Here is a 15,382-nt window from a genome sequence, read left to right as displayed (position 1 = left end):
TATTTTTTCTGTTCATTTAAAAATTCGGAAAATTTTCAATTAAACTTGTATTTTAACTTTAGCTCCAAATACGAAAATTCTGTCTTAAAGTTGTTTGACATTTGTTCCAAATGCATAGACAATATTTGTTTAGACTTCTTATAATTTGCTCAAGGTATTGTAGGACAAGACAGTCACCACCTGATGTCAGTCAGACAGGGTTTACTAGTCTTTGCTATTGTTTCTTTTTAGTGGGTATTTCCTGTTCCATTGTTTGTGGACTGGTGCATGATTCACACACATCGTTATGATAAAAGCTGTCATACAAGAATGCACTCCTGGGCGTCGACTTTTCATATATTTTCGACAAACCATTGGTTGTCATTTCTTCTGAGTTTAAAATCTGTTTATCATTATCCCTGCTTTCAGTGATTTCTCGTATTGCTGCAGTTTCCATTGACGACTCAGTTACCAGTACATTCATTTCGCCAGACTGCATTATTTCGTCCAATTTTTCAGTTACATTGTTCACTTCCATAGTAAAATTCTATTTGTAATGTCTGTATTTAATAATAGATTCTACTTATTACTGTGGATATTAATAGTCTATTGGTAGGATGGTTTCTGTCTGCACATGGAATGGAACAACAACATAAATGGCTATGTTATCTGTCACTACATGTAGTACACTATTTTAATAACTGAAATTATCAATGGCAGAGAGAGCAAAACTATTTGTCTAGAAATAATAAAAATAATTTCTGAAAGAGTTGTACAAATTGGATACAAATGTGCTCTGTATGATTTAGTTGATGTAATTAACTGAGTTTTTAATCATATATTGCATCTTGGTCCCTATTGTTACAAGAATTCCACTTTGAAATAATATTCATGAAAGGGAGATAAAACAGTATAGTCGGTGCACTTTCTAGACACCCACAAGGTTTAAACGAATTTACAGAACTAAATGAACAAACAGTTTTTAATACAAGACGAAAATTATAGACCCTATTACTTAACTCTGACAAGAAATGGGCAATTAATAAGGGAAGGATGCTTGTTCGAGGAAGATTGAAGAGAAACTCAATAACAAGAAAGATGGAAATCGAGGTAAGTATTGCACAACATACAAAGGTGTGCTATTTCACTTGCGAGGGGTCCTATCGAACTGTTTCTGAGTTCTGTATACTTGAAGATGATGTCACTGATTTTATCAAGTCTACACACAGCATGTTGTGTCATTATAGAGTTAGAAGTAAGAAAATTATGTCATACTGTTACTCTCCAAATTTGTACCACAAGAGTAATAAAAACATGTATCATATGTCAGAGGGTCAAACACCCCAATGGATCCTACCTGAATGAGTTACATCCTATCATTACAAATAAACTATTAGAAGTAGTGTCACTTGACACAGGTGGACCTTTTCCTCAAGGAAGAGGAAGTGTCAAATATGTGATTCTATGTATGAAGACTTCACAAAATAAGTATGTATGTACACTATGAGACCCATTGTAACTAACAAGATTATTAGAAGGATAGTAGAGGGCTATTTTCTTTCAATATGTAAACCGAAGGCCACTGACAATGCATAATATTTTACAAATCCTAAATGGAAAACCTTTCTCAAAGAACAACAAGTAAAACATATTTTAGTAGCCTGATTGCACCCAGAAACAAGTCCAGTTGAATGTGTATTAAAAGAGTTTACTCTCTTTGTTAGAACTTATCTACCCAACCTGCAAACAAAATGAGTAGAGGACATTGCTCCTTTTCAACACATAGTTAATAATTTATCAAATTCATTTATCAGATTTACACCTACTGAACTAATGTTAGGAGAAAATGAGCTTGATGGGTGATCAAAGCATTTGCCACATATGCCAGGGCGTGAACCTTCACTCAAAGAGAAAATTAGGAGCTGCAATTATACCACATGAACAAGTACGAAAATGAACCTTAGGTACAGAGAGAATGTAGGCAGGACTTGCACCTCCCAGATAGGAGATCCGGTGTTGTTGTGAACATATGCAAAACTAATAGAGTTAAAAAGGTACACAAGTAGTGGAAAATATACTCAGGACATTTCCTGGTAATGGAATTTCCACATCCTGGATGTATTTGTTAGTATATACGAAACTGGGAAAGATCGAAGGGGTGTATGCACACAAAGATGTGAAGAACTATGTTCAGTGTACATGTGAAAAAATAAAATGTAGAAGAGAGTAAATATGTAAATAAGTTAGTAGTAAATTTAAATTATGAGCGTTGTCCTGACAGAAGACTTGATGATAAAGATCCATTTTGCATCACTACTAGGGAACATAACTGAAAATTTTGTAGGTTGTATGTAACTTCACATATATAGAGACAATACAGCTATGTTATGACATGATGAGAGTTAGGAATATTTTGTGAGAGGCAATCGATTCATATAAATTGTGAGGCATATTTTTGTGATATGATCCAATGGGTACTATTATTTTAAGCTACAAGAGACATATAAGTATGTATGAATATATACAGCTATATGCAAAACAAACTACGGATATACACATCTATGTTCATCCCAACGACCTACAAACTAACGTCAAATAGGTATAGTCAGTAGGTATAGAAAGTTTAAGTTACAACTGCATTCAAACTGAGCTAAATATTACACTTACTGCTAAAATCTGCTATAAAATACGACACTAAATACGAGCTGCTGCCAATGTAAAGGAGTACTATGCGGAGGAAAAACTGAATGAATGATTAAATATGTGAGAGAGTAAAGTTACGCTCACCTGGCATCAAGCAGGATGTATAAACTCAATTGAAATATTTGTAATGTGCACCAATATAAAGATGTTATTTTGTTGGCAGATTTCCTCCATCTAGAAAGCCTTTGAATGAATGAGTATGAATATATGAACAGCTGGTCGACCTTTATGGAACCAGAATCTAACTAGTTAATTAAGTATTTTTTTTAATAAAGACGATGCAAATGGCGCTTTACAAGTTCCACATTCTATGAAGGGAATAGGTGATTAAGGCAGAGGTAATAACTTTGGGCTCTGCTTGTACTGTAGTTACAAGTATTTTGTGTGAAAATGTTTTACGAATGAAAAAATAATCATTATGGAACTCTATCATATTCAGCTGTTAATGGAAAAACAGGTGACTGTTAGTTGGGACAGGTACAATTTTTACCTTAGCCTTGAAGGAACACAAAACACTGTGCCAGTTACTAATGTACTCTAAACTTTGTATACCTCCACATATGCACAAGTGCGAGTACACCTGTGTAGATGAATCTTATACAATTTAATGAGAAGATGTTTTAGAATGAAGTGAGTATAAGTAGTTGTTTTAGATTGTCTTAGCTACAATTGCTGGAAACACTGAACACATAAACTAGTACATGAATCAGTGCTGTTTCAGACAATATGATAGACGAATTTCTACATAAAAGAGAACTAATTAGTTGCACAAGGAAAATACATTTGCATACAAGAACTTGTCTGGTATAAATTAAGGATGATGTTGCTGCTTGACAAACAGAAATAAAAAAACCCTCATTACTGACTTGCACCTTGAAAGATGCAAGAAAACACATCATACACTATAATGCAACACACAATAATACATAATAACAAATGGTACTATTAAATCTCCACAAGGGTGCAGCGACTGGATAGCCCACATAAGTGGAGTGTTGACAAACAGAGAAGACGTGGTTGATAATATGAAGTAACGGCATGTTGAAATAGTTTTATTCTCCTTTGTGAATAGTAATTATTTCTGTTCTTTGTAGTAAAAAGTTTCTTATATTGAACATTGTAGAAAGTCGTATACTCCACAGCTAGATACTTCTCTTGAAGTACAGAATCTAGATATAGCAGATGTGATCACTGGGATGCAGATACCTGTCCTTGCCCGAAAGATAGAAATGTAGAATTATAGTATTATTTTTATTTGTCTCTTCTTAAATGTAAACCTATATGTACTTGTGCTGAGATTATTTTGATTGTGATTATTGTACTTATGTGATATATTGTAATGTACTCATAGGAAATAAATGTTCAAGAATTAAGAAAAATGTGAGTGAAAGGCTACACCAAGTGGCACATGGGTAAATTCTGTAGTACTATGGTGAGGTGTTGTTAGTGGAATTGAACTGTCGTCCTCCTGAATGTGAGTCCAGTATGCTAACCAGTCAATGTTTGTATGTGAATAATATTCTTAGTGAGTCTCAATATGGCTTCGGATCCAGCTTGTCAACAGTAAAATCAGTCAAACATATTATTTCATTTATACTATCATTATTTAAATCAAGGTTATCTGTTAATGCTGTCCTTGTGGATCTCATCTAGACATATGACTCTGTAAGCCACAGAATGTTGCTAGAAAAACTCTACTGCTATGGTTTTAGATGTTCATAACTATGTTCTATCAGGTCCTAACTGACTGACAGAAAACATATTGTGCAGTTCAATGACATAAAGTCAAATGTCTGGGTATCACACAGAATGTGCCACAAGGTTCTATGTTTGGATCTTTACTTTTCATAATATATGTAAATGACCTGCTCAGCACTATGTTGTGTAAATCCACACTTAGCAGCATTAAACCAAGAAAGTCGATATTCTCAGAGCAGTCAGTAAGTGGTTCCAAAGCAATGAATTGCATGTTAATCATGAAAAAACTATAAAATCCCTCATTAGCTTATGTACTAAAGGTGATAGGAGTGATTGTGCTCCAAATAAACTATGTGGAATCCATCTTGAGTCAAAATTAAAGTGGGATAATCAGAAGAGTTCTATCTGCATTACGTTAGCATGTATGACTCATTTGTTAACTAAACTAAGGTCTTGTGTTAGTGATAAGTTATTGATCAATGCATACTATGCCTTTTTCCACACCCACTTAACATACGCTGTTTTGTTATAGGTGATTTCTGCTGGAGTAAAAGAAGTTCTCATTTGGCAAAAGAAGACAATCAGATCCTCTGTGGAGTCAGAATAATGTATTGTAGGCGATATACCACAAAACGTCATTACGCTCTTTATACTAAGTTGCCTAACTCATACAAAGAAACTCTCAAACTATAACAATCTTTTCATCAATATGACACTTGCCGAAAACAGCAGATTAGCATTACAGGAGTTAGACTTAAGAAAACTCAAGAAAGTTACAGGTCCTTGGGTGGTAAAATTATTTAACATGTTGTCACAGAGTAAGGTGGAATCGAATATGTTTAAAAGCGCCACAGTGTAATGGCTTATAGAAAAGGCATATACAATAGGGTAATAGAAGAGATCCACAAAACTACCGTCCAATATTCTTCACAAGACTTTGTTGTAGAATCGTATAACGCATTCTGAGCAGACACGTAATGATATATCTTGAACACAATAACCTACTCAAAGCCAACCAGCTTGGATGCCAAAATCATCAATCATGTGAAACCCAACATGCCCGTTTCTCATATCACATAGTGAAAGCTATGGGTCAAGGTAATAAGATAGATGCAGTATTTCTTGACTTCTGAAAAGCATTTGACTCAATACTACATCTACGCTTATTGTCAAAAGTTAGATCATTTAGGGTATCAAGTGAAATTTGTGACTGGATGGAAGCTTCTTGGTAGAGAGGACAAAGCATGTTATCTTGGATGAAGAGTCATCGCCAGATGTAGAAGAACTTCAGGGGTGCCCTGGAGAAGTATGTTAGTACCCTTACTGTTCATGTTTTATATTAATGACCTTGCAGACAATATTAATAGTAACATAAACCTTTTTGTAGATAATGAAGTTTCCTACAAGGAACTACTGGCTGAAAGAAGCTACATAAATATTCCATCAGATTTCATTGTGGTGCAAAGACTGGCAACTTGTTTTAAATGTTCAGAAATGTAAAATTGTGCATTTCACAAAACTAAATAATTTGGTATCCTACAACTATAATATCAATGAGTCACACTTTGAATTGGCCCACTCATAAAAATACTTATGTGTAACACTTTGTAGGTATATGAAACGGAATTATCACATTGGCTCAGTAGTGTACATAGCAGGTGGTACATTTCTGTTCATTGGTAGGATACTGAGAAAGTGCACTTATTCTACAAAGGAGATTGTTAACAAATCTCTTGTCTGGCCGGTTCTAGAATATTGCTCAATTGTGTGGAACCCATACTAAATAGGACTAACAGTGGTTACTGAATGAATGCAGAGCAGGGCAGTATGAATGGTCACAAGTTTGTATAACCTGTGAGATAGTGTCACAGAGAAATTGAAGGAACTGAATTTGGAGACTCTTGAAGATAGACCTAAACTATCCCGAGAAAGTCTATTAACAAAGTTTCAATAACCGGCTTTAAATGATGACTCTAGGAATATACTACACTCCCCTATGTATCGCTCAAATAGGGACTCGCGAGAAAAAGATTAGAATATGACTACGCGCACAGAGGCATTCACACAGTCATTCTTCCCGCGCTCCACATGTGAATGGAACAGGAAAAAACCCTAATAACTAATGCTATGGGACATGCCCTCTGCCATGCACCTCACAGTTATTTGCAGACTTTAGATACAGATGTAGATAATGTGATGGACAATTTTGCATCTTTACATACAATAACTATCTTAAATACGCATGATGGACAATGCTGTATCGCTATAAGACAATAAAAATCTGACATATGCCCTACTCCATGTATGTTATGTATGTAATTGTTCATGGCAATGTGTATGGACACGAAATAAGGTATCGATTGTATCTTTAATCCTTAAAGATGAATAACAAATAAATAAATAACTCCAGCTTTAATTTTTGCACATCTCATTTCTGCACAAATCTCCTGTTCACATGCAACCATCTGTCTGCGCTGATGTTGTGTGCGCAGACTTTTGCGCAGATAGATCGTTGCATGTGGACTGTTGGTACTTTTTTGTTTAAGACCTTTGGATTAGCATTATCTGTGTGAGGTGTGTTTGTTTACATGTGAGTCTATGGTGAATTGACAGTAGCTATGACAGCATTTTTTCTTAAAAAAATTGGTTAACTATTATTGTCCAGTGTGTTTGAAGAATACATCAACGTCCATAATGAGTGACACACTGACAAAGAAAATAGGAGCACCGGATTTCGCTCCTGAGAAGTGTAAGTATGTTATGTATAAACGCTTATATACTGGTGGTTGCTATCAAAGAGCATCGCGAAATAACAGTTTAGCCACTTTCTTCTTTGTTAGAGAGCTGACAAGGGAAATATGTCACCTGAGCTGGAATGATGATACGTTGTGTGTGGTGCACACACACCTGTTTGCGACATATTCATTGGGCATTTCTAAATATCAGTATACAGCACTTAGTGGCAACTGTTACTTGTCCCTCTTCGTACATTTTACAAACTTCTATACATTTTTTTCCTCTGCGAATTGCAGATTTTACATTCCATTCTTATTACCAAGTTGATACAATAATAATGTCATAATTTGATGGACGGCTGAAACAGTAAACTATGGATTTGTTTCTTGATGTAGGGCAGGAACTGTATATTTGCAGATTTATTGATAGCTATTACAAACTAGTCAAGTTACGTCCGGTTTCTTTATTGTTCACTTTACCACCTGTCAGTGGTGGTGAGTAACATATTTAATTGCTAATTATAATGAAACTTGTCACATTGCAGTTGTTAAGGAGTTGACACAGCAGTGCGTTGGTGGAATAGAACTGCAGCAACAACGGCAGAAGATCCAGCAATTAGCAGATGAAACGAACGTACTTCTGAAGAAGAATGTGTACCACAATTACATGCAGTTTATTGAAACTGCAAAAGAAATTTCTCGTATCCATTCTAAATGGTTCCTTGGAATTATTTTCAGATGATATTTAATACATATTTCTTCCTATTGATTAAGAGTGACTGTGTGTGTGTGTGTGTGTGTGTGTGTGTGTGTGTGTGTGTGTGTGTTTGAGTGAGAGATGGAAGGGGGTTACATAAAAATAGGATTACGTAATATATTTATATTTTAGATTTACTTAGTGAAAAGAATGAATTATTTTATTTCTGTGGGTCATGTTGTTTATGAAACTCAGGGTGTGATACTGTATATTTGACCATAGTCAAGCAGGAGAAAGGCTCTCAGTTGCTTTTAAACTGGCAAGTTGTTTTCATACACAGTGGTATCTTTTGATGCAATATTGGCATATTCTTCTGACTATTTTCATAAAGGTCATCATCATTAGCCAGTTCTGTCATAAAATTATGTAGCCGTTCAACTATAAATCAAATGAAGCAATCAAATGGTATTATTTCTCTTAGTAGTCACTGAGATGCCGAAAGAACTGTAGTGACCGGCCTACTCTTGAAGATAGACGGAAACTATCCTAAGAAAGTGAACTTACAAAGTTTCAAGACCCAGCTTTAAATGATGAGTCTAGGAATATACTACAATCCCTGCATATCACACCCATAGGGATGATGAGGACAAGATTACGTTAATTATGGTCTGTGCAGAGGCATTTGAACAATCATGCTCCATATGTAAATGGAACAGGGAATAGCCTTAATAACTGGTACAGTGGAACAAACCCTCCCTGCTATGCCCCTCAGTGATTTGCAGAGTATAGACTTATGTGCAGAGATCTGGTCTGGGGTTGTATGGCCATTTGGGCCCTCTACTTGATACCACCTCATTGATTTGTTTGTTGATGGATATTATGAGATGATTAAGACAATACAGACAGGAAATCTGTGACTCAAGAAAATTCATGGCTCGGTATTGTACCCAGGACCTTACGATCTAGAGGCAGCTAGGACCTTGCAATCTAGGCTACAGGCAGCTACGCTATCCACTAGATCGTGAGCTGTGGACTACTCTTCAAATAAGGTGTTAAGATAATCTTTTTGCAGATTGCTGCAACTATCACAATCTTGAGCTAACTGCCACAAAACTGTTGTAACTTTCCATGTATCCTTGTCCCCTTGTGACCTTTTGTAGGGACTGGAAAAAGTTCTGAGGAAGCAAACCAAAGATTGTGTTTTTTTATAGGCAGAACATGTAGAAAGTGCAACAACTCTACTGAAGAGATTACATGCAGTATACTTGCTGACCTCTTCTGGAGTGTCGCTGCATGGTATGGGATCCTTACGGAGTAGGACTGATGGAGGATACTGGAAAAAAGTTCAAAGAAGGGCAGTTTGTTTTGTATTTTTGCAAAATGGACGGTGGAGTTTCATCGAAACATTGATTGGGTTGGCAATAAATCAAAATGGTGTCTTGCATTGTGGCGAGATCTTTACAAGAAATTTGTATTGTACTATATTTCTCCTCTGAATGTGAAACTAATTTTTTGCCTCCCACCCAAAGAGGGAGAAGTGACCATCATGATAAAGTCAAGAAATATGTGATCACACAGAAAAATTTAAGTGCTCATTTTTACCATGTGGTGATCTTCTGTAGAATGGTTGAGAGTGAGTCTGATTGTTGTTCTATGTGTCCTCCGTCAAAGACTTGAGTGTGAATTGGAGAGTTATGATGTATTAAGTAGATATACATTTCCATAGGTCCCTGTACTATCCTGAGTTTTCCTTTGACAAATTCTTTCAGTTTTCCGCTCTCAAACCTAATGGATATTTAACTTGGCTCGAACCATATATTAAGGATTCTTTCTCTTCCATCTACAGATGGAGTGTGGGAGTAGTGGATGCTTGAGCACCTTTGTGCTAGCTGTTATTTCCCTAATTTTATTAACATGATGTCTGTGGGATAGATACATAGTTTATTGAATAATGTTTGTAGTTTCAACACTGAACTGTTTTTGAAGTTTTGTAAGCATGTTCTTGTGAGATATATAGCACCTTGTCAGTTCTTAGCATTTCTGTTACGCACTATCACCATTCAACCAAACCTATTGCTATCCACAGTGCCCATGTTATTTTTGCTCTGTGTATCGACTTGATAGGGATCTCATACAATGGAGCAGTATTTAAGTGTGGGCTATACAAGTGTTTCATAGATGAACTGCAATTTCCAAGCATCCTAACAATGAATAATACTCTGCTAGTTGCTTTATCTTTGTCTGAGCCAGTGTTGTCATTCCACTTGGCATATCATCACACTGCGAATCCCAAATATTTATGTGACATGACTGACTCAAGTTGCAACTCATTACTCCATATGTTTATGTTTTCTGAATTGCACAACCTTGCATTTTTCTGCATTAAGAATTAGTTGCCAAGCTTTGAAACAGGCTTGGGTTTTGTTGAGGTCAAACTGATTGTTATTGGAAATTTCACTACATAAACTTTCCTTATAGCAACTACATCATTGCGTTCCTGGGGCACAGTATATATTCATTCAAGACATGTGCTGTCTGTGGGGTAATTTTTGAGCCAGTTAAAATTCTGGTTAGATTTCCAGTATTCTTTAGAAGGTGTTACATGATATTGACTCTCAAGCTTTTTGAAAACCTGGAAACATTAAATAACCTTGATTTCCTAGTCCTGTAGCACTGAGGACGTAGTGTGTGAAGACCACAAACTGAGATTTGTGTCATTGATGTTTTTGAAATCCGTGCTGGTTTGCTGGTTTCCATCAAGAGGATTATTGTTCCTAAAAGGTCGCAATGCTTGAAATTGAAATATATTCTAGTATTTTGCTACAGTTGTGTGTGGTTGATGTACAATAATTCTGTGGTTCAGTTCTTCTTCCTTTTCTGTGACTGGTGTTGTGGTGTGTGTTATTTTTCAATCATAAGGAACAAATATGTGCCCAAGGGATCTGTGGTAAATTGTGACTAAAAGCAGACTGAAGTCAGTCACAAATTCTGTACGGAAGTTGATTACGCCCAACTATCTTACTAAGTTCTGATAGCTTAAACCTTTTTTAACACCACTAGTCCTGATTATTAACTCATTCATCACAGCAGCGGCACAGATACTGAATGTTGGTAACATTCCTAGATTTTCCTTTGTAAAAGAACATTTCATGACAAAATTGAAATGTTGAATTTTGTCTTTAAGTATTCTTTCACAAAAGAAGCTCAAGGAATGTTGCCATCTGTGCAAAAATCAATATTTCAACTTTGTTTTCTACTTTTGCTTTTGGCCGTTTCTTGTCCACAAGTTCCTGGAAACCAATTTTTTGTGAACTTTTAACTTATGACAAAAATTTCTTGGGTATTTTAGTAATAATAGTAATTGTCAAAAGCATGTTTATTTGTGTTGCTGTACTCCGATCATCATATACAGGGTATATATAAAATCTGGGAACACTTTCAATTATTTATTGCACAAGAACTAAACATTGTACAGATGCCATACATATTTCATTTTGAAGAGAAACTCTGAGTTTTTTTTTTACAATCATTCGATATGCGAACCATGAGTGACCCAGCAGACATCAATATGGTAATCAAATTCTTGCCAAACCCATCCCAGCATGGCATTGTCGACAGGTAGCAGTTGCTTCCCATACTCTCCTGGAGTTCTGCTACATCATGTGATAGAGGTCATACATACACCATTAGCGTCTCCACTGGAAGAAGTCACATGGAGTGAGATCTGGTAAGCGGGGAGACCATTTCATGAAACAGCTGTCCCCTTCTGTAGCACGGCCGTTCCATCAATGCTGCATCTCCATGTTCAGGTTGCCATGAACTTCACCATGAAAGTGGGGTCGAGCCCCATTGTGCTGAAAGATGAACAGAGAGTCTGATTGAATTTGAGGCATCAGCTGTTGCTGCATGTTCAAGTAGGAATAACCAGTGACAGTGCTCTCAGCGAAGAAGAATGGCCCGTACAGTTTTCAATGTGACAAGGCACAAAAAACATTTACCATTGGGGAATCACGCTCAAATTCAATGCATTTGTGTGGATGTTTTGTACCACAGATTCGACAATTATGCCATTTCACTTTCACATTAGTGTGAAAAGTGGGTTGCTAAAAATTAAACGATCGACAATGTCATTTGAGCCATTTCGAGTCCACGGGATGCACGATGCACCAATTTCTTTGGACTCCTTATCAATGTCTCTCATACGAGCTCCACATTCACTTCACTCACACTGGGACGTCCGCTTCTCTTTGCCGGGCACAAGCAAACCGTCGTAATGAATTTGTTGTGCCAATGGCAAATGGCCTTCCTTGTTGGTGGATTCTTACTGTACTTGATTCTAAACATCTGTTGAACAGCTGTAGCACACTTGCTTTTGTCGAACTCCAACACGCAGAAAGCTCGCTCCGCACCTGAATTCACCATATTTGTGACTAGTGCAGATTACCAAACTACGCTGTGGCGGTATACATGAAAAAACTTTCATAGTTTCTCTTCAAAATGACATATGTATGATATCTGTACAGTGTTTGGTTCTTGTGCAATAAATAATTGAAAGTGTTCCTGTACTGTATGTACACTCTGTACAAAAGAAATCTTTCCAAAAATGTTGTCAGTAAGTACTAATGATTGCAAAATGTGCTTAAAACTTTACTAGTTTGGAAAGTTTTTCAGTTACAGTAACCATAGCTTCACCCCATGAACAGATCAATAAGTATAATAATGGGTGGCAGGGACAAAGAATCCAGTGAAATTTTTTAAAGTGCTTTATGTGAAAACTACCTTGAGCAGTTAAACAGAGAACCAACTCGTGGTGATAACATATTAGACCTTCTGGTGACAAACAGTTAACGCAGAACAGGGAATCAGCGATCATAAAGCGGGTACTGCATCGATGATTTCAGCCGTAAATAGAAATATTAAAAAAGGTAGGAAGATTTTTCTGTTTAGCAAAAGTGACAAAAAGCAGATTTCAGAGTACCTGATGACTCAACACAAAAGTTTTGTCTCAAGTACAGATAGTGTTGAGTGGACAAAGTTCAAAACCATCATACAATATGCGTTAGATGAGTATGTGCCAAGCAAGATTGTAAGAGATGGAAAAGAGCCACCGTGGTACAACAACCGAGTTTAGGGAACTGCTGCGGAAGCAAAGGGAACTTCACAGCGAACATAAACATAGCCAAAGCCTTGCAGGCAAACAAAAATTACACGAAGTGAAATGTAGTGTAAGGAGGGCTATGCGAGAGGCGTTCAATGAATTCGAAAGTAATGTTCTATGTACTGACTTGGCAGAAAATCCTAAGAAATTTTGGTTTTATGTCAAAGCGGTAGGTGGATCAAAACAAAATGTCCAGACACTCTGTGACCAAAATGGTACTGAAACAGAGGGTGACAGCCTAAAGGCCGAAATACTAAATGTCTTTTTCCAAAGCTGTTTCACAGAGGAAGACTGCACTGTAGTTCCTTCTCTAGATTGTCGCACAGATGACAAAATAGTAGATATTGAAATAGATGACAGAGGGACAGAGAAACAATTAAAATCGCTCAAAAGAGGAAAGGCCGCTGGACCTGATGGGATACCAGTTCGATTTTACAGAGAGTATGCGAAGGAACTTGCCCCCCCCCCCCTGCTTGCAGCAGTGTACCGTAGTAGGTCTCTAGAAGAGCGTAGCGTTCCATAGGATTGGAAAAGAGCACAGGTCATCCCCGTTTTCAAGAAGGGTCGTCAAACAGATGTGCAGAACTATAGGCCTATATCTCTAACGTCAATCAGTTGTAGAATTTTGGAACACGTACTATGTTCGAGTATAATGACTTTTCTGGAGACTAGAAATCTACTCTGTAGGAATCGGCATGGGTTTCGAAAAAGATAATCGTGTGAAACCCAGCTCGCGCTATTCGTCCACGAGACTCAGAGGGCCATAGACACGGGTTCCCAGGTAGATGCCATGTTTCTTGACTTCCGCAAGGTGTTCGATACACTTCCCCACAGTCATTTAATGAACAAAGTAAGAGCATATGGACTATCAGACCAATTGTGTGATTGGATTGAAGAGTTCCTAGATAACAGAATGCAACATGTCATTCTCAATGGAGAGAAGTCTTCCGAAGTAAGAGTGATTTCAGGTGTGCCACAGGGGAGTGTCGTAGGACCATTGCTATTCACAATATACATAAATGACCTTGTGGATGACATCGGAAGTTCACTGAGGCTTTTTGAGGATGATGCTGTGGTATATCGAGAGGTTGTAAAAATGGAAAATTGTACTGAAATGCAGGAGGATCTGCAGCGAATTGATGCATGGTGCAGGGAATGGCAGTTGAATCTCAATGTAGATAAGTGTAATGTGCTGCGAATACATAGAAAGAAAGATCCCTTATCATTTAGCTGCAATATAGCAGGTCAGCAACTGGATGCAGTTAATTCCATAAATTATCTGGGAGTACGCATTAGGAGTGATTTAAAATGGAATGATCATATAAAGTTGATCGTCGGTAAAGCAGATGCCAGACTGAGATTCATTGGAAGAATCCTAAGGAAATGCAATCCGAAAACAAAGGAAGTAGGTTACAGTACACTTGTTCGCCCACTGCTTCAATACTGCTCAGTAGTGTGGGATCCGTACCAGATAGGGTTGATAGAAGAGATAGAGAAGATCCAACAGAGAGCAGCGCGCTTCATTACAGGATCATTTTGTAATTGCGAAAGCGTTACGGAGATGATAGATAAACTCCAGTGGAAGACTCTGCACGAGAGACGCTCAGTATCTCGGTACGGGCTTTTGTTGAAGTTTCGAGAACATACCTTCACTGAGGAGTTGAGCAGTATATTGCTCCTTCCTACATATATCTCGCGAAGAGACCATGAGGATAAAATCAGAGAGATTAGAGCCCACACAGAGGCATACCGACAATCCTTCTTTTCACGAACAATACGAGACTGGAATAGAAGGGAGAACCGATAGAGGTACTCAAGGTACCCTCCACCACACACCGTCTGGTGGCTTGCGGAGTATGGATGTAGATGTAGTGTGATTTGTCCATGCATGCCTGTATAAGTCTACAGCCCAGCCCAATGCTTTTTTTTCCAATGGGGCTGGAGTGTGGTAGCCCTCCATCCTCCACCCAAGAAGAAGGTTTTGGTTTGGAACTGTAGGGCTTCGTTTCCGAGGTATGTGTGCCGAATGAGGGCATTGCACTAATCTGCTTCTTAAGGGAAGTCTGTGAAGCAGCTGGGAATCAAATGCCATAGTTGCTGAGTCTGCCCAGAATGTTCCTTTTAGAATATTGTAGAATACTCCAGAACATTATGTATTGTTCCAGTAGGTTCAAGAATGTTCTAGAGTTTTCCAAGATGCTCGAGAACATTAGTGAATGTTCCATTAGCCTGTTGTGATGCGGATACATCCCAGCACAGAACAGTGTTTACAGGCAATGTCAGTATACATGTGTAAGCATACTATTGGAAATCAATTGGGATGGGTCAAGGTAAAGTGAAAATGATAGAAAGTGCAATAAATTTCAATGAAAGTGATTTCTGTGAAGTAGGGTTCTAAGTAATATTAATGTA

General features: G+C 37.4%; 1 protein-coding gene across 2 annotated transcripts in view; it reads left to right on the top strand.

Annotated features, from left to right (window-relative positions):
- Positions 1–6,945: 6,945 nt before the first annotated feature.
- The window catches only part of LOC126175914 (exocyst complex component 8), a 91,286-nt gene continuing 82,849 nt past the window's right edge, over positions 6,946–15,382 (top strand). For both annotated transcript variants that reach the window (XM_049922986.1, XM_049922995.1), the window contains exons 1-2: positions 6,946–7,129; positions 7,661–7,816. In XM_049922986.1, the coding sequence (XP_049778943.1) occupies positions 7,075–7,129; positions 7,661–7,816 (211 nt within the window). In that variant the 5' untranslated portion in view covers positions 6,946–7,074. The remainder of the gene's footprint in view (positions 7,130–7,660; positions 7,817–15,382) is intronic.

The sequence above is a fragment of the Schistocerca cancellata genome, chromosome 1 (assembly GCF_023864275.1).
Source record: "Schistocerca cancellata isolate TAMUIC-IGC-003103 chromosome 1, iqSchCanc2.1, whole genome shotgun sequence".
NCBI classification, from domain to species: Eukaryota; Metazoa; Arthropoda; class Insecta; order Orthoptera; family Acrididae; genus Schistocerca; species Schistocerca cancellata.
This window is presented reverse-complemented; position numbering and strand designations above follow the sequence as displayed.